The sequence below is a fragment of the Paramormyrops kingsleyae genome, chromosome 11 (assembly GCF_048594095.1).
Source record: "Paramormyrops kingsleyae isolate MSU_618 chromosome 11, PKINGS_0.4, whole genome shotgun sequence".
In the NCBI taxonomy this organism is placed as follows: Eukaryota; Metazoa; Chordata; class Actinopteri; order Osteoglossiformes; family Mormyridae; genus Paramormyrops; species Paramormyrops kingsleyae.
Genome location: NC_132807.1, coordinates 11,298,088 through 11,318,790, shown reverse-complemented (window position 1 = coordinate 11,318,790; position 20,703 = coordinate 11,298,088). Strand labels below are relative to the sequence as shown.

General features: G+C 37.3%; 1 protein-coding gene and 1 long non-coding RNA gene across 3 annotated transcripts; one reads left to right on the top strand and one right to left on the bottom strand.

The window, feature by feature from the left end:
- Positions 1 to 231: 231 nt before the first annotated feature.
- Positions 232 to 14,819, top strand: LOC111841501 (excitatory amino acid transporter 2-like). Of its 2 annotated transcripts, XM_023807294.2 has the most exons (11): positions 234 to 552; positions 5,229 to 5,368; positions 5,602 to 5,754; positions 6,094 to 6,344; positions 6,468 to 6,627; positions 6,865 to 6,991; positions 8,375 to 8,608; positions 9,285 to 9,479; positions 9,684 to 9,818; positions 10,009 to 10,237; positions 11,726 to 14,819. In XM_023807294.2, the coding sequence occupies exons 2-11, from the start codon at positions 5,239 to 5,241 to the stop codon at positions 11,747 to 11,749; spliced, it is 1,638 nt and encodes a 545-aa protein (XP_023663062.1). In that variant the 5' UTR covers positions 234 to 552; positions 5,229 to 5,238; the 3' UTR covers positions 11,750 to 14,819. The 2 variants fall into 2 exon arrangements, with proteins under 2 accessions (XP_023663052.1, XP_023663062.1); XM_023807284.1 differs by lacking the exon at positions 11,726 to 14,819 and having other exon boundaries at positions 232 to 552; positions 10,009 to 10,385.
- A 4,404-nt stretch (positions 14,820 to 19,223) lies between these two features.
- LOC111841355 (uncharacterized) lies at positions 19,224 to 20,302 on the bottom strand. The gene is made up of 2 exons (XR_011993783.1): positions 19,878 to 20,302; positions 19,224 to 19,504 (listed from the first exon to the last, which is right to left on the bottom strand). It is a non-coding gene; the product is annotated as an uncharacterized lncRNA (long non-coding RNA).
- Between the last annotated feature and the right edge of the window lie 401 nt (positions 20,303 to 20,703).

Genomic DNA, 20,703 nt, shown 5'->3' with positions numbered 1-20,703 from the left:
CCTGTACATGGTTCAATCGACATGTTTTATTATTTTACTTTATTTCTCCCTGGCACTGGGCTTTATTCTGAATTTCTGCAACACACAGTTAACATTTCATACCAAACTTGAGACTGCACAACACAAAGAAAAAGGGGAAAGGGAACTATTTTGTTTCTTATGACTAAACTGGGAAGTTGACTCCTCCCTCCCAATCCTGTTGCCGCCCCTCTCTGAGAGCCTATAGTAAACTTGGAGATCGGTCCTTTCTTTGGCATGTTTGCTTGGGCCAGGCTGCTGGAGCAGTGGCAGATGTGAGTGGGGCTTTTTCTTGGCATTTGCAGAACATTCTGTGTGGATGCAAAGGGCACCTTGCCTTCCCAGGACTCTATCTACTGGTCCTCCCACAGCGCGGACTACCCACACTTCAGAAATCCAGACGGAAATGCCAGATGGATAAACAGTGATCTTCCCGGTCACTCCACGGCTTCATATGCACGGCTTCATATGCGCAGCTCTTTGCTGAAGTGTAATCCCTGTCCCTGGCCAACTTCACAGATAACACAGTACCAGGTAGGAGGAACTCAAAGAGAATCACCTGCAGGAGTAGCTGCTCTGCCTACAGAATTCCTCAGACAAGTCGGGTGCTGTCCAACTCTAAGAACTTTGTGCTGGCATAGTGATTTTAATTAAATGTTTCCAATATTATTATTAAATTGTTTTATGGTAACTTTTTGTGAGGTATGAAACAAGTATCAAGCACGGATTCACGACTGACATTTTATTCTTGCTTGTGGAATTAGCAAATTGTAATGTTATGACTGGTTATGTGCATAGTAAATATTCACAGGTGGCAGGATTCCTTTTCTTTATTGATATCACACACCTATTGACATGCATTATAAGCTTGACAGCCTTAGTGAATAAAAAAAAAAAAATCTAACAGAAAAATTTCTACTGCCATAAACACAACAATCTGGACATAAAGAAAGAACATATACAACTACTGCCAGAGAGAGTTGATTATGTGTGTAAACAGCATTTATTGATTCGTGGCAAATTCTGAACTGGCCTGTGAACTTACTGATCCAGATAGGCAACTCTGTGGTAGTACATGATTAGCATAAGATGACATAATAAGAACTAATTATGTAATTATTGTTTTAGTCAGGATTTTCGGCAACATTTATATTTCCATTTTGAGTGAATTCCAATACAGGCTTTTGTGTAGCAGCCACTGTCTTGCTGGATTATATTAAAACTCTGAAGCACAATTACGATAATTGCAGCAGAATAGTGTGGGCAGCATTCAGTAGCTGGTATTCTCACCACATACTCATAGCACCGGGGTCACACGTTTGATTCCAGCCCCTGGTGTGTTTTTGTGTGGGCTTTTTCTGAGTACACCAGTTTCCTTCTGCAATCCAAGAGGTTACACTGAATGGTATGTAATGACCTGGGCCCTGCATAGGCAAGTATTAAAAGTGACTGGATAATTTTGATTGCATTTGTATGCAAAATACCGTGCCCTCAACAATTATTGTCACCCCTTGTAAAGATTTGTAAAAAAGTGTTAGAAAATATCCACCTTTTGGCGAAGTAGCTTCATGTCACATTGAAAAAATGAGAAAAATCCAACCTATCACTTAAATAAATTTAATTAAAGAAAACAAAAACTGTCATCAAGAAATAGTTATTTTTAAACAAAAACAATTATTGGCACCCTTGGAAATTACAGTAACTGAAACGTGTTTCCCATGTAAATTGTACATCTTTGAGTTGATTGGAGTGTGTAGGAACAATCAAGCTGTAATCCATGAATACCTGATTAACTGGGGTACAAACGTAAGGTGAGACAGAGGCCAAATTCCCTTAGTCACCCATCAACATGGGAAACACACAAGACAAATGAATTGTGTTGACCTTCATAAGTCAGGGAATCAGTACAAAATTAGCTACTCACCTGAAAATGTCCAATTCAACTGTTTCAGCAATAATAAAACAGTGGACATCAACTGGAACTGTTACAAACCTGCCTGGAAGAGGACCCAAGTTTATTTTCCCCCCCACATACACTGAGGATGATAGTAAGAGAGGCAAAAAAAATCCCCAAGGATCACTGTTGGTGAATTACAAGACAAGGTACAATCTTGGGCTTACCATGTCTCCAAAACCACCATCCGATGCCACCTTCATGCTAATATTATTTGGAAGGTATTCAAGAAAGAAGCCTTGTCTGTCAGATAACCACAAACGTGTATGAAACAACTTTGATTGGAACCATGTTCTATGGTCTGATGAAACAAAAATGGAGCTTTCTGGCAATGAACATTCAAAGTGGGTTTGGCGTAAAAAGGAGGATGGCTATAATGAGAAGAACGTCATCCCAACTGTAAAATAGAACATGGGCGTTCTATGATGTTGTGGGGCTGTTTTTCCTACAAAGGCCCTGGAAACCTTGTTAGGGTACATGGCATTATGGACTCCATGAAATACCAGGACATTTACAGTAAAATCTAAATTTAGCTGACCTTGCCAGGAAACTCAAACTGGGCCATCAGTAGATCTTCAAGCAGGACAGTGATCCTAAGCACATGTCCAAATCAACATATCTGACTGCACAATCAAGCCTCTGCCCCTGACCTGACCCCCACTGAAAACCTGTGGGCTGAGGTGAAGAGGAGAGTGCACAAGAGAGGGCCGAGGACCCTGGATGATGTGGAGAGATTCTGTAAAGAGGAACAGTCTCAGATGCCCTGCTCTGTATTCTCCAACCTGATATAATGTTACAGGAGAAGACTCAGTGCTGTTATACTGGCACTTAATATATTTACTTAATACTGTACAAAGTATTAAATGCTGGGGTGCCAATAATTGTGACACATGCGTTTTGTTGAAAATAATTATTTCTTGATGAAGGATTTGTTTTCCTTTGATTAAATTTATTTCAAAGAAAGGTTGGATTTTTCTCATTTTTCAGTGTGACATGAAGCTACTTCACCAAAATGTGGATTTATTCTTACCCTTTCTACAAATCTTTACAAGGGGTGCCAATAATTGTGGAGGGCACTGTTTGTGCATGTGCAGTACCAATCAAATGCTTGGAAAGGCCTACCCAGAAAAGATTTATTTGTACTATTCTCTGCATTTTAGAATAATTATAAAGCCATCACTGTATTTACCAAAAAAAAAAATTATTAGGGGAGGCAGCTCTGTGAGTTGGGACTCAGAAGGTTGCTGGTTCAAATCCCATTGTCTACGGAGTCATCCCATGATTGGGCCCTTGATCAAGGCACTTAACCCTAATTCATCCAGGGACTGGCTGACCCTACCGTTTCCTCTATGCCAATTTCATGAGGTGGCCTCCTGAGATGCTTTTCCAGCTGTCCTGTAGGAGGTCCCACATATGCTGGGCACTCATTGGCCACTTTTCCTTCATTCTCTGGTCAAAGCCATTTCTACTGTGTTTAGGTCAGATGGCCAAATCATGTGATGCGACACTATTACTCTCCTTCGTAGCTGACTTGGCATGTCAAAACTTTTGACTGGTGCTATATATTGAGGTGTGCAGACAATAATGTATCATTAATACTTTCACTATTGACAGTTTTTCTTGATTTGGCAATATCTCAACATTACCCATATGTTAACCTGTAATAATACAATTATGATATTACATAACAAAGTTAACATTCACTTTATTAACACAATAAAGTGAAGTCAGCTGAGTACCTGAATCTACTGAATGGCCAGGTTACACCTCCATCCATCATGAATGGATTTTTTCTTCTCTGTTGGCATGGGCATATTCCAGGACAAGAATGCCAAGATTCATTGGGTTCGAATTGTCAAAGAGTGTTTCGGGGAGCATGAGGAATCATTTTCACGTATGACTTGGTCACCACAGAGCTTTTGATTTGCCATAATCAAAGCTAAAGGAGGTCCAACGGAAAATTGAAATGGGGACTATTTTTTGGCCGGACAGTGTATATTTTAATCATGTATAGCAATATCCTTTTCTTTGTAAAAATAGTAAAAATTGTATGTGGTAACATGACATTCTACATGTTTTTGAGTGAATGCTCCTCCAATTTTTAAAAATATGATAGGTAAGGCTGTCTATAAAACACTGACATCATCCAATGTTATTTTGACATGTAGTCCTGCCCTGCTTGGAATAAAATGACAAGAACTCTGCATGTATCATAAACTATGCCAGTATATGTTGTGTGAGAGAAATAAGAGAATGGATAAAGGTGCATTTTATATGGTCTGCCTTTTTTGTAATTTCTCAAGACTTCTCAGCCCTGTTTATCCCATCTGCCATCCCATCAGTATTATGACTGTCATTATTAGGGGTGTAACGGTACACAAAAATCACGATTTGGTACGTACCTCAGTTTTGAAGTCACGGTTTGGTACATTTTTGATACGGAGGTAAAAGATAACACAAATTGCTTATTTTTTTATTTATTAGACAGTGGTTTACTGAACAAAGATTGGCTGTCTTCCTTAAATAAAAAGTCTGTCAATACTGCTGCAACCTACTAATAAAAAACTAACATTTACTTAAAAGTAAATCAAAATAAATATTCTCTCAAGTAAATAAAAAAGAAATATCCATTTAGGTGCACATTTAGAAAATTAACTGTACCTGATTTGTACTGTATTTACATTAGCAGCTTTCAGCTTCATATTAGAACTATGCAACACAAATACTGTCTCATGAAATACATTATGGTGCAGCATTTTAAGAAAATACCTGCGCTGTACTTGTGTTCATATTAACAACTTCCAGCTTCACATTAGGATGTATGGAGGCATGTGTAGTAACATGGTTTCATCCACCCCTTTCCAAATGTTGCTCAGGGGAAACATACAAACAAACGTATGTGTACCAAGCCGAAAGATCCATACCGAAAAATTTCAGTATGAATATGTGTACCGTTACACTCCTAGTCCTTATGTATGAAAATATACTTGCACATTTTTTTGTTTAATTATAATAAATATTGACACGTCACATTGAAAAACTTTAAATTATATATAAAGGGTCAGCAAGGAGGTAAGCAGGACACCTCGGAATGTTCTACGAAGTATACAACTGTTGAAGCCTCAAGCAAGTTGTCTAACCTGAAATATTTCACTAAATTTCCATCCCTAAAAATAGTAAAACCTTATCTGAATGTAATAGTATAAATCTACTATTAACCTGAAGTCGCCCTTTGTTCTGTCTCTCCTCTTTTCAGTACCAACACAATGCCTAAACAAGTAGAAGTAAGGATGCATGAGAGTCACTTGGAGCCTGTAAACCCGCCCTCTAAACCTATGAGTAAGGGCATCTGCCAGAAGATGTGCAGGAACATGCTGCTTACGCTTACTATACTCGGTCAGTGTAGCACACTTCCTATTCCTGATGTCAGAGTATGTGTTGTGCAGTACAATTAATATTTTCTAAGACCTTCTGAAATAATTTTATTTAAATAATAATGATCAAAAATTAGATATGGTAATACATTACTGTAATCAGTTGCATAGGATTTATTTAATATTTGGTATTTGCTAATTGACTCTGGAGTTGAGAGTGGATCATTGGTCATTAATGGTCTCTCTGTACTGTAGGTGTGATTCTTGGGTCTGTAGCAGGGATGCTCCTGCGTTACGTTTCACCCCTGCCACCTGATGTCATCATGGTCATCGCCTTCCCTGGGGACATCCTTATGAGGATGCTGAAAATGCTTATCTTGCCACTTATCATTTCTAGCTTAATCACAGGTTCGTCATCCTCAATAACAACCAAATTCGGAAAATAGAAACCTCCTTATATCTTAGTAAGAGCTCAGAATCCCAGTTCTTATTTTATTTTGATGCCCATACTACATTATTTATAATATATTTGCTTTGTGATAATTTAATAAGCAGTAACAATTCTAGTGCAGAATGTTCCTACTGTAAATCTGTGATATTCTATTCAGCTACATGCTTGAACTTCTAGTCAGACAAGAAATGCCACTGAAATATCACTGACATCCTCTTTTAGTAGTGTACAGTATAATAGAGGTAGAATGGCCACATACAATATTATTCTACAAAATGTGTTGTACTTTTCTGAAGGTCTGGCAGGATTGGATGCAAAGTCCAGTGGGCGTCTGGGTACCAGGGCTATGGTGTACTACATGTCCACCACTATCATCGCCGCTGTACTTGGCGTTATCTTGGTTTTGATCATACATCCGGGAAACCCAAAGCTAAAAGCCGGGCTTGGGGAAGGAGACAAGAATGATGAGGTGTCCAGTTTGGATGCCTTTTTTGACCTGATTAGGAACCTTTTCCCTGAGAATCTGGTTCAGGCCTGTTTCCAGCAGGTAAGTCACCTCTCTTTACAAAAATAGCCACGAGAGCATATGGGGAAGAATTTAGGTTTTATTTTTGCTAAAACCATATGTTTTGTATTTATTGGAACAAAAAAAAATCTACTTTCCCTACAGATCCAAACTGTCACAAAGAAAGTGGAGCAGGTTCCTGATTATATAGAGGAGGGGAACGTTACCTTGGGCGACTTCCTCCTGAACAGCACCATGGCTCCACCAGAACCTGTTTATGTTATTAAAAAATCCTTGCAGTTCAAAAGTGGAATGAATGTATTAGGTACTCAGTCAGGCCTCTGTTGCATTTTATAGTCCTATTGTTATTTTAAAGTCGTATAAGGGTAGGAGAACTGTTATGGTGGGTGCATGTAAGAAGAATTGTTGCTTTCCTTGTGGATTTAACACATTCTCATAAGTCATACAATGAAATTTCACATTTTTATGAAAAATTGGCTATTTGAAAAATTATATGTTTTAATTAATTAAAGTTGGTTGTTTTGTGTTGCTTGGTTTTCAGGCGTCATTGGCTTCTTCATCGCCTTTGGTATCTGCATGGGAAAGATGGGAGAAAAGGCGAGGTTGATGATTGACTTCTTCAATATTCTGAATGAAATTGTCATGAGACTTGTCATTATGATCATGTGGTAAGTGATTTTTCCCAAAGGCCATAGCTAAAACGGTTTGAAATCATACAGTACAGGTTTATACTCTACATATATTTTCTATATAGCTTATATTCTTCACCCTCATATATCCTGATCCCGCTGTGCTCAGTGAAACAAGAGAAATCCGGGGCCTCGTTTATAAAAAAGTTGTGTAGAAACCATCCTACTGTATATTTAGTGTAAGATCATTTATGAAAAGTGCTTAAGTGTGATTCTGAGGAAAAATATGCCACTCTCCCAGAGGTGCAATGTATAAATCAAAAATTGTGTAAAGTTGAATTTTTGAAGACCTCCACCTTGGAAACATCCTGTAAGTAATATCATAACCATATAAATGAGCTCGAACCAAAGCTGTTTGGGTGCCTTTCCAGTAGTGTTACTACTAGGGATGTCATGATACCAGAAATTCAGTAGTCAATACCAATACCAGTGAAATTCCACGATTCTAAAAAACCCAATTCAAGATTTAAGATATTAAGCAAGAAATGGAAGCAGAACAAAACAGAACAATTAAACACAGGTAAGGCATTTATTTATACATCCATTTACAGTTTTCAAGATGGGCCGTGGGAAAATTAAAGGCAACAAAGCGATCGCGTCACCATTCATGACAAGCTTACAAACAAATGTACTGTAGGTCACCAACTATGGAAACAACTTTATAGTAAAAGTATTTTTTTATTCATATACGTAACATTTTAGAAATTGATTTGTGATAACAATTGTCAGGATGTGAACCAGACCAAGTTTATAAATGTAGCACTTTTATTTTAAGATATGTCCTATTTTTTATATTTTATTGGGGGGGGGGGGGCATTTCAGAGGGGGACTAGAACACTTGTAGGCATGTATGCTGCTCCTGTCCAGTACAGAAGAATTTCACCCTTGGTATCATATTAGTATTGTTGAAAACATATCTTCAGAATTTTTCCATTGACTTAGTACCAAACTTAGTGATATCCGTACTTTGTAAAATCAGGGCCGTCTGGCCACAAAGTTCTAATAGCATAGCTCTCTGCAATTATTAGCATTATTATTGTTGTTATTAGTATTATTATTCAGATTCAATTAAGCAACAGATGATGATGCTCTTAAATTTCTCACTTCCTGCACTACTCCAACATTGCCACAAGGAAAATTGCATGCCGAGCTTGAACCTGACGTTGGTCTAATTGTACTTTTCAATGTCAATGTCTGTTTTATGAATCTCAGCTTTGCCAAGGATTTGACCGTAATGACAATATAAAATCAAATCTCTGTTTAAGAAGACTTTATATATGAGGTTCCTGGACTCCTTGAGATTAACAGATGTCCACTGTATTTCCACAATTATGAACTTAAAACCAGTGCTTCTTCTTATAGGTATTCCCCTTTGGGTATCGCGTGTCTGATTTGTGGGAAGATAATTTCAATCAAGGACCTGGAAGTGGTGGCACGTCAGCTGGGAATGTACATGGTCACAGTCATTGTGGGCCTGATTATCCATGGTGCCATCTTCCTGCCTCTCATTTATTTCACCATCGTCCGAAAAAACCCTTTCACCTTCTTCATGGGCATCTTCCAGGCTTGGATCACAGCCCTGGGAACAGCATCTAGGTACAAGAGGTTCCTTCCACTAGATAAAAGCCTCCGTGGGCTACTTGTCAGGTGTACGTAGGGTTACAAAATTCTGGGAATTTTCTCGTAAATTCCCATATATTTCCATTATTTCCCCAGGAAAGTTGTCAACTGGAATATTTCCAAAATTCCTCAGCTTAACTTCTCATGGAATGGAAAGTTTCTGGAAAGATTCCCAAAATTTTCTGCCCCTTTGCGACCCTAGGTGTACCACATCTTCGATATCCCCCATTATTAACAGGAATCTCACCACCAAATGGCTAATTTGCTCATCACCAGATTATATTCTGTCAAGTACAAACATATGCTGCTACTTTGTTTTATGCAAAACAATATTCTGGTGTTGGCATTAGAACCTTTTAGCATTTTTTTTCCTCGAGAAAGACACATGCTGCCTATTCTTCTAATGAACTGTGTTTTAAAACTACATTTCTATTTTACTTATGACAGATGTCCCTCATGTACCACAAAAAATATGCATAAATGCTCATCAGATATACACATATTTGGGGTATAGAATGAATGGGTGATCTGATATCTACAAAATGTTCCTTAACAATGCATTGTTACTAAACTGAGTTACGGAAGGTTATCAGTGAGTAACACATACTATGACATTTAGCTTGATACTATCGAATATGTATTTGCCTCCCAGTGCTGGTACACTGCCTGTCACTTTCCGGTGCCTCGAGGACAACCTAGGCATCGATAAGAGGGTGACGCGGTTCGTGCTCCCCGTTGGCGCAACCATCAACATGGATGGGACGGCTCTTTATGAGGCTGTGGCAGCCATTTTCATCGCCCAAATGAATGGGATAGTTCTTGATGGGGGTCAGATTATCACTGTCAGGTGGGTTTCAGAAAATCCTCAAGAAAAGATTTGACACAACTCAAGTCTTCAAAAAAAATTGAAGTGGTTGTTGTATTAATGTGAATTAGGAGTTCATATAACCAATAGCACTGGATAACCAACAGACACAAGTACTTTAAATCATAGTACTCAAGCCCCATACTTCTCCATATATAGTCTCTAACTCCATACTTCTGTACCCAGTCTGACTGCCACCCTGGCCAGCATAGGGGCAGCGAGTATTCCCAGTGCTGGACTTGTGACTATGCTTCTTATCTTGACTGCTGTGGGCCTCCCTACTCAGGACATCAGTCTGCTGGTGGCTGTTGATTGGCTTCTGTGAGTACTTGCACTTTACATGCTGAAAAAACACAGCTTGTGTCGCTACTGTTATTGATTAAAATTCATTATTCCATCGTATTAATCTAATGTTAAATAAAAACAATATATATATAGTGTGTGACACTTTCTAGAAGTTATCCTGTTGGGGTGTCTTTCTTTTTGTCTTCAAATCTGCCTTCTATGACAGCGATCGGTTTCGAACATCAGTCAACGTGGTGGGTGATTCCTACGGGGCGGGCATCGTGTACCACCTCTCCAAAGCAGAGTTGGATACCTTGGACGCCCATGTGCAGTCAGATGACATTGAAATGGTCAAAACCCAATCCTATTATGATGACATCAAGAACCATCGTGAAAACAGCTCCAACCAGTGCATTTATGCTGGTCACAACTCAGTTCGAGTAGATGAATGCAAGGTAGATTTTACACTTACAGATATAGAGACATGTATATAGCCATATTTGTGATCTGCATTTTCGTGTTAACCTCTACTTGTATATATGAATTTACATTTACTACAAATGCGAAATGTATATATGTATATTTATTAAATTAATGCACTTATTTATTTATTTGTTTGTTTGTTGGGTATTCGAATGGAATAGCGGTGTTTGTGCTACCCATATATAATGATGGTGTATATTTACTGAAAATCTCAGGAGAATAAATCTTTATTAGTATATTTTTTTCTATGGCAGTTTTCAAGAACTATTAAAAATAACTTTTTAATAACACATTATGAATCTTCACATCATAAAAACACTGTGTGACTCAAAACTCAAACCCCATATGTATGAATAAATGGCATAAATAGCACAGGACATCCCTTATAGGGACATCCCTTATCCATGAATTTACTACTAATTGCCTTTATGGAAAAAATCAGTAAAAATACCAAAAAAAGAGAGATTAAAAGATAATGAAGAGCCACAACCTCTTTTCCATTTTGGCTGTCTTTTCGTTTAATAATTTTGAATTTGCCTAGTATAACAGGTAAACAACTCAGACTAGTCCCCCAAGTGAACCCATCTTCATTTATTTGAATAGGGGAGTTTAATTTCTTTTCAGTAGTATTAATTAGGCCTAAACTTTTAATAAACTTTTTTTTTTTCAAGAATACGATAATACATTGCTTAATTAGCTCATGCTTTGGCATTGTATAATACATTTTATTTTATTTATAAATACATACAGTATTTATGATTTCTAAGAAAATGTACTCTTGTATAAGAAAAAAAGCCAATGCTTTACAATTTCAATATTGCAGCTCCTTAAACTTTTATATGTATCTTATTCAGGAAACAAAATATAAGGTAAGCACTGTCCAACAGCCTTTCCTCTTCTGAATTGGAATTAGTCAAAGGTATGGTAAAATGTAAAGTAACTTTCTGCCTCCTCAGTGTAATTGACTGGATTATATCTAATAAATATTATCGTTTCAGTCTTTTTTTATTGCCCGAAATATAACTTCCAGAAAAATTATGTTCAATCTTCCATACAACCTAATGTAATGCACCGTGGAAGACATAATGGCTGCTATTTCATGAAATCTTCCTGATTTTACCTCATGATATATTTATTTATTTATAAATACATATATATCATATATATATGCTCTTGTAAAAAATGTCATGTAAGGTAATCTTTCAATGGATATTCTATTATTTTCAATGTACTTGCTGTTATGTGTGTGTTCCATTGTACTTCATGCTTGGTTTGATCATTCAATTAATTTTTTTAAATATCTATGAAGATAATAGTAAGTTAGTAAGTTTCTTTTACTCTCTCCTTCTCTCTGTCTCCTTTTATATGAGTTTTTTTCAGTTTCAAGAGCTAGATCAGTAAAGACATGCACTTTACCATGTTTGGTCCTACAGTTAGATGTTGTTGATAATTGCTTGCAGGTAACCTTGGCCACAAATGACTGAATTGAGGAGTACACAGTTGTTGGGGAGGGACCCTGGCAATGTGATTCATAGCCCCAAGCTTCCACAACTGGTGAAATAAAACCATAAGATCAATAATAACTAAAATTAAATAAACTAGTTTTTAGGTGGTAGCTTTTATTTTTCATGATAATAACTAATCAGCTCTTAGTTTTTAATTAATCTGATCTTAATGAATAACAAACTAATTTTTTACCAGATAAAATACTAATGTGGCTGTTACTGTGTAGACTTAGAGTGCTGTAGATAGCAACAAGTGCAACCCAAGCATTCCTGCATTCGACTCCTGTGAATTGAATGTTGAATATTTTAATTGTCCATGCTCACAAACACGTCTGTGATGAAAATGCCCAGACACATGGTGGTGATAGTCTGGTGCTGCTGTAATAGCTATCCCCATCTGGAGATGCCTTCTGCTGTGTTTGAAAGCCTTTTCCTCCCATCAACCTAAATGTGGACCCTGGTTAAAGATGTAGCAGCAAAATGAGAGGGTAGAGATCAAGCACGGTGAAATCTAACCAGAGGCCAATTGATGTCCTAGTCTTTCTGCAAGTTAAAGCACAGTGTGTCTGATGACTGAGCATCCCCATCATTAGATTACTTTGAGGAAATTCTCCAGATTTACTGTTAGGGTTTGAATGTTGTGTTTAGTCATGCACATGGATGAGAGCCATTTTGTCATCTCACAACTCTCAGAACTTTCTGAAATGTCATCTCAATACTTTAGATAACCACCCACTGTATGATGGATGACCGGGACAAAAAGACAAGACCTCATATTGACAAATCTGTATGAAAAATTAAATAATTTGTGAGTGGAATACTGTAGAATTACAATGTATAGAACATATATGCACTATGTATAGTTTCCCTAAATATTGCATTATTAAATTGCACATTTAAGGGCACTGAACACTGAAATTACACAATTTGGGGACTTCATTCATTTCACTGTGACCCATTTTTAAATTAAAGCTATTTCTTTAGAGTGTATCTTAAATGAAGGACAGAATTTCTCTTCGATTTCTCAACTTTTAAAATGTTTTATGTCTCTTTTATGACTCGCAGTGTTGAGAAGACTAACCAATAAATAAAATGCAAAGTGGCAAACACATACCAACACACACACACACACACACACACACACACACATGTTTGTAATTATATCTCTGTGGGGACTCTCCACTCATTTCTATGGGGAAAATTCTAATCACATCATGATGACCTTAACCCCTACCCAGCCCTAACCTTAACCATTAGTACCCAAACAAAATACTAGACTTTTGGCATTTTTAGTTTGTCGATTGCATTCACAGATCTCTGTGGGCACCTGAAAAACAGGTTTTTATTACAATGTGGGGGACATTTGGTCCCCACAATGTAATACAAACATAATCCACACACACACAAACAAACAAGCAAAAACCAAGCACAGAAAGCATTTCAAATGCCATCAGCAGTACAAAAGGTGAAAAGAGTTGTTCTGGGTTGTTTCATGCTACTCACAAGGATTAACTCCAACTATCATCGCACAAAATCAGCCTTCTTCTAGATGAGGAGAAGGAGAGTTGTCATGCAAACATCACAAACTGGTATTTTCTAAAGCAAATTATACATTATATTTCCAAAATATGGCATATTTGATCATTCATCATGCATTAAGGTTTCGATCTCTTTCAATGAGCCAAAAATAGAAAATAAATATTCTTTGAGCCCTTCCTTACATGCAAGTGACCTATGTCGGCATTTTATTTAGTTTTTACTGTTCTTAATTTACTGTTACTATTTTGCTTTTAACTGCAAGCTGTGCAGCCAGTGTTCATGACAATACTGATAATAACAAATGCAAAAAAAGCAAGTTGTCTCTTCCCATGGTACCCTCCAGAAAGGTTGCCAATGCCACTAATGCTGTTTGTTCTGCACTGTTCAATTGTGTTGGATATTTTTAACTGGTTCAATTGCTGGATATGGATAATGTAAAATATATTAACTACATAATTAATTGCAACCAGCTTGCAGCTGATCACAGGACGGATGAACTGTATCCCGCCATTCATTGAGTCCTTTGTTTTGTAGTTGTACTATTATAATAATCAGCAGAAAGGTTAGAATGATAATCATATATCAGGGTATCTCCAAAGGGAAATGAGCACTAAACTGATTATCTGCATCAATTTATAGTTATAAGAGCAGCACATAAAAATACATTTTTATTTCATGTTTTGAATGCATTTCATTAAAGTGCCTACTTGCACTTTGTGTACATATTGTAGTTGACCTGCATTTTAATGATTTGCATGGGGAAATGCTGTTGGATTACATTTTGTTGTTTTAGAGCATTATTTTCTCAGTTCATAAAATGAGATTTCAAAAGGAGGATAAAAAGCTGCCATGTCATTATAATTAACTGGTCACCAGCTGCCTCATGCTGTTGTTGCAATACATTATGCGACTTTGTTCTATACAATCTTTATGTCAGAATGTTCTTTAACTATGGAATCATGTTACTTGGGCTTGTGAATATTCTGATATGTGCTGGATGTAGTAATTAGCAATTAAATATTACTTGTGATCTTCAAGGATAGAAACTTCACACTCAAGACAGATATAAGTTTTTTTGCACCATTAACATATACTACCTTTAGAAAATTTAATTTGGGTTAGGATAACCTTTACAACATTCGCTTGTCGTGCTTCACTTGTTGTTCATAGGTTTTATAGGGTAGCCATTAAATTTCATGACATCACGAGTGTATAATTCACTCCAACACTGTTCTGGGTGTCATTCTGAAACTTTACTTTGAAAGCAGTAGGTATATCTTTATGGGTATGGCAAAAACAACTCAGCCTGCTTCTTCCTAATGGATCATGAAACTAATACAACTATGTATCAGCATGTTTGTAACATATCCTGGCTGTTTTTAGGTGTAATTTCTTTATATTTAAATATGTTGTTGTACATTTATGGGAGCGAGAGTGAGGAAAATTTAAGAATGGCTTCTATGTTTTTTTCTCTTATTCTGTAAACTAATAAATGTAAATTCATAACAAATACTGAGGTTTTTTTTCAGTCTGACTAAAAAGCTCTTATCTTAAATAAATCTTTTCGTTGAGGAATTCATTCCATTACTACATAATATACATGAACAGTATTCTTATCCCATGGTGGCTAAATAAACTTTTTTATTTAACAATCAAGAATCAAAATAGTCAAACCTCGGATTGCGAGTAACTTGGTTTGCGAGTGTTTTTCAAGACAAGCAAAAATTTTAAATAAATTTTAACTTGATAAACAAGCGAGGTCTTGCAATATGAGTATTATGTATACGCTTTGTCTGCCTAGTGTCACGTAATCACAACTGAGTCTGAGGTTCTTCTCTCTCTCTCTCTGTCTCTCTCGCTGCAGGATTGTGGGTAATCATCTCCTATGCGCAGTCTCAGTCGGCGTCCCTCACTCGTATAGTCAAAATATAGTAGAAATTAAAGCACCAGCCGAATAAGGCCGTAGCAGTGCGAGCGATTAATCTGTTTAACGACAATGCAATGTCCACATTTCTACGAAATCGAAAAGGAGGCAAAAGAGGCTGTCATTGGATAGGTTCCTTGTTAAAGTCGCACAAAAAGAAAAAGATTCCTGTAAGCCAACAGATAGCAGTGATTCCATTAGTTATAGTAAAAGTCATCCTACAAAATAACCCTCCTCTTCTCCTCTCTCTCGTCTCCCTCACACCATCCACGATTCTTTTCAAAGGTAAATTGCAGGTTAATTTGTTTTATGCATTTTTACTTTATATTTTGTATTAATAATTTTTAATTATTATTTTTGGGTTATGGAACGAATCATCTGAGTTTCCATTATTACTAATGTGAAAATTCGCTTTGATATACGAGTGCTTTGAATTACGAGCACGTTTCCGGAACAAATTATGCTTGCAATCCGAGGTTTTACTGTACCTATTTTGTAACTTGCAAGACACCAGTGATAGTCAGATCAATTCTGAGGTGCAATAGAGGATGTAAATCAATAATTCTGTGACATGTTGTAAAACTGGATGGATTCTAAATGGATGAAAGTTTGTATCACTTACAAACTACCATAATAATAATTTGTTTTGAGAAGGACACGGGAGCAGGTGTGATAAACAAAAGGGGTCTTGTTAAATTAAAAAGTACAAAACTGAAAACAAGATCTCGGGGGATCTAAACGAGAGTAATGAAGGAAGACAAGACATAGGCAACACTGGGGAACAATGTCAATGACAGAGCCAACGAGGGAGCAAACTGTCACAGCGCGGTATGGCGCAAGTGGGAAAAAGGTGACAATCCACTGAAGGCTTTGAGACAAAGGGGATTTATTAAGGGGACTAACAATAGTGGGCAATGCACAAGGGACCACAAGAGGTCAGAACAAAATTAGGGAATTAAACTTGAAAGAAACCACAAAGCAAATACACCGGGGAACTGAGCAACACAGTAAACAGGACTGAGCAACAGAACAAAGCAACAAACATGTAGTAACTAAACACAATAACTGACTAATGAACAGAAATTGGGTACTTAAATACACAAACAAAAACCAGGCCAAACAAAGGCCAGGTAACTCATAATCAAATGAATCAATCACTAAAGGAGAGGACAATGACCAGCAGGTGGAAGAATTAACCAAAACAGAACCAGGGAATTCTACAAACACTGTAGCTAAGAAATACTAACCACAGTTTATGCAAAACTAAATTTATACTAAATTTTGGGTGTCATAAAATGCCTCATTAATATTTCAGGTGTACTACTAATCTGCTTAATAAATTGTGGGCATAAATAAATGTCCATATAGTACCGAAAAACTAGCATCTGACCAAATGTTTCATCCATCATCTGTAGCCCTGGTGATTATTGCGCATATATCAATATCAATATGATATCGTCCAGCCCTACTGGCCATTGACCAGCCTCAAACCCATGATCAGAGGGTTAGAAGTCGCAGAGCAACATGCTCAACCCACTGAGCTATGAAGTGGTTCGGGGAGCAGGGAGAGTACACTATGGCTGAACGGCTATAAGAGAGGGAGTGGAAAAGTGCAATAACCAGCAACACCTGCTGGCTAAACACAAGCAATAATATTTTGAAATCAATCCTATAATGCACAGGAAACCAGTGAAGTGATTTAAGGACTGGTGTGATATTCTCTACTTTCTTGGTTTAGTGAATTTAAGCCTTTTGCCAAGATCTGTGAAGACACCCTTATAATAGCCTAGCCTGTTAAAATAAATGCATGAACTAGCTTTTCTGTATCTTGTTTCAACAGAAATCCTTTCTTGCTATGTTTTTAAGGTGGTTGTAGGATGATTTTGTAATTGTCTTTATGCAGCTGTTGAAGGTGAGCAACGACTTTCAATCTTTCTTTTTTGGGGGCCAAATACAATCATTTTAATTTTTATATGTTCAATTGTAGAAAATTCTGGCACATGCATTCCTTGATTTGTTCATTGCATGTATTTAGTGAATCTAAGGGACTATTCACCTGATGACAATGTAATGTACAGTTGTGTGTCCTCTGAATAATTATGGTAATAGATGTTTTAGTGATCCAAAACATCCAAAACAAAAGGGGGACCACGAAGATTTTGAACAGAATATTTTTGTTCGCTCAGATTTATAATTATTCATTGACACTAAGTAGTCCCTATCTTGTATAAATGATTCAAGCCAATTTAACATGTTGCCAAAAAGTTCCACCCACTTTTCAAGTCTGTCTAGCACAGGGGTGGGCAATCTTATCTGCAAAGGGCCAGTGTGTACCCAAACAGTCCTCTAACTAGCAATCTAATTCGGGAGTTGCAGCAAAAACCCACATACACAATGGCCCTTTCTGGATAAGATTGCCCATCCCTGGTCTAGAAGTGTCTTATGGTCAACCATGTTGAATGCAGCACTGAGATTCAATAATACCAAAATTGAGATTTTTTGTTAACAATTGTTTTTGTCAATACAATAAGAAAAAACTAACATAGATAAACAAGAATAGATAAACAAACAAACTATTTTTATACCCACCTCCCCAAACAAAAACAAACCCTCTGGTAAACATCTGCTCAGTATACAAAAATATGTAACATGTACAAACATAGAGAAAACTAAATAGAAAAAATAAATACATTCATACATCCTAATATCACACTTTATCCAGTGAATAAATATCCAGTGAAGAAATAAAATGGGACATTTCCAGTTAAAAACTTATAGTTATTAAAAAGAGGGGAGTGATGATGCCATTTAACCAAGTGGATATCAGGTGGGATATTATAGGGCCAAAATTGAGCCTACACTGCTTAATGGGAATGCCACAGAAAACTAGCTCTTTTAAATCAAAAGGGGCCACAATTGATTCTTCAATAGCCCTCCATTACACTCTGGCATCTGAACTAATCCATTTAGATAAGGAATGTAAAACAAAAGACTGGGCGTATATGTAGCACACTTGAATGATGACTCAGGTGCACTTTATATTTTGTTCTTTTACTGCAAACATACAGGCATATTGGTACATTGTTGTGAGCACGTCTCTGTCTTGCATCTCGTCTCAGTGCTACATTACAATGTCTGTACATGACTGTATAAATGTTAAAACAATAGTTTCACTTTGGCACAAAACATAACTATACAAAATAAAACATTAATCTTACTCCAGTACTCTAACGTGACACTTTCAATATATGCATGGCAATTTAAGCAAAGACTACTCAAATGTGCAGTCACAGGGTCTCAATACTAATGGCCAGAGGTTAGTTTTGGCTTTAGCTCATGCCAAACACACTTATAGGGGCTAAACAGCCAACTTTTCCCCTTTGCACGTGACTCTCTGTCCTATGCCACACATGTTCACTCAATATTATGCCTCCTTACCTGCAAGCATACAGGCATAGCGGTACATTGTTGTTACCACGTCTCTGTCTTGCATCTCATCTCAGCGCTACGTTACAATGTGTATCCACTGCATTTACACTGTTGACAGAGGCGCTCACTTAAGGGTACACTCCATCTTGTGGTGAAAATTGGTAACAACACCTTAACGTCTACCTAAAAAAATACTCTGCTGTTGCCTGTGTGCAAGAAACTGGAGCACAGATGTGTGAAAATAAACCAAAACATAAAATGTAAGATGTGCCAAAGAAACAATGCACAAGAGATGACATGAACTATACACACCCGTAACCCAAAAATGTGAACTTATGGACAAAAGTGACACATTGGCATATTAGTTTGTGAATTCGAACAATGAGAACTGCATACACGAGGTCAACCGATATGGGTTTTTCAATAACCGATGCCGATATTTAGGAGTCAGGGTCAGCCGATGGCCAATATATGCTGCCGATTGTTTTTGCCCGATAATTGGATGTCTTCCCCTCTTTTTGCATGGTAAAATATCACACTAATAACAAACGATACACAAAATTTCTCAACTTAGCATTTATTGAATACTGACTTGTGTGAATTTAAATATAAACTTAACAAAAACGCAATACAACTTGTAAACAATAACAAACTTATAAACAATAAAAATAGGAGCATCAGAATCTCTTTTAGTGCACAATATAGCAGCAAACTCCTCTTTGCTGAGGGAAGGAAAATTCACCAGTCTGCTGCAGATATTGCACCTGGCTTTTCCTGGTGTTGGCTTGGTGAAATGCTGCCAAACAGGATTAGATTTTTGTTCATCCGTCAGACAGCAATTACTGAAACAGAAGTAAAAATGCAAGGTTAGCATTTTTATTATAGTGCCTTCAACAATTCATTCTACATTCCAATATTTCATGCACATTGAAACAATTACACTCTAATAATACATTTTGAAAGGAAAAAAAAACACTAGTAACTAAGTGCATCATCATGGTATGATGAGAGTGTACAAGGCCCAAAACATTTCACAAACATGTTGTTAGCAGACAGATAGCTTACAAGCCAAATTCACAATCAGAATCTAGCGATCGCAGAAAATAAAATAATTTTGTTGTATTACACAGCCTTGTATGCAACGACAACGTAAGCCCCTAGTGATTGTGACGTTGTCGACGGATAAGCCCGTATAAATTCAATGAGGAAACTAACTGCGCAAAGTCAGGCACTTTTTATCTAGACGTCTGACAGATGTTCGAATCTCCGCTCTCAAATGCAAACAAGTTGCACAGAAGGACCACTGTCAGCGTCAGCTCAAGAGAAAGGTAACCACGCTTTCGAACAAACAGTTTTCTCCGCCTTGCATTGTTCTTAGCAGCTCTGTGTCTGAGGACGGTGCTGTCTGTGATCCGGGGAGAATAACGCAACTCACACACGCTGCAGTATTTGAGAGAGCTGCCAGCTCCGCCCCACACACACACAGTGAAATTCTCCGGCACAAGAAAAAAAAACAGAACTGGTAATATCGGGCTGATATGGTAATAATTAAAATTTTAACAATTTAAATGATTTTTAACGACTAAAAAACGTCTGTGAGCCCACCAACAAGTGCACAAAACTAACTGTCAGAATCAATTATCCTTAACGTTACCTGTAAGCTAGTTGGCTGAAGGCTCATTATCATTACGCCAGTTCCCGACAGCGTAGCTCGCGTTTTCTTTTAAAGCAACATTTCATAGTAAGCCAGTTAAATAAATAGGTGTTTGAAAGATCCGAATGTAAGCTTTACCGTTTTCTCCCAGGACTCTTCCAGAACTTCTGGGTGGGGTCCTGCACAAGGCAGCATGGGTCACGTGTTCCACCGCAGCAATAACACTGGGGTGCCCGCAGACCTGCCTGTCTGTAAATCGGTATATTACACTCGGATATCGGCCGATGCCGATACATTAAAAATTGCCAAATATCGGCAGGATATTTCAGTCGACCTCTACTCTGGACGTTATCAAATTTTAAGACGACCTGCACAAAATGTTCAAAA

Excerpts from the sequence above, each read along its gene's own strand:
- LOC111841501 (XM_023807284.1), top strand. The coding sequence starts at position 5,239 with ATGCCTAAACAAGTAGAAGTAAGGATGCATGAGAGTCACTTGGAGCCT. Across the intron at positions 8,609-9,284 it reads GCCCTGGGAACAGCATCTAG|TGCTGGTACACTGCCTGTCA; the intron begins GTACAAGAGGTT and ends TTTGCCTCCCAG. Across the intron at positions 9,480-9,683 it reads GGTCAGATTATCACTGTCAG|TCTGACTGCCACCCTGGCCA; the intron begins GTGGGTTTCAGA and ends TTCTGTACCCAG.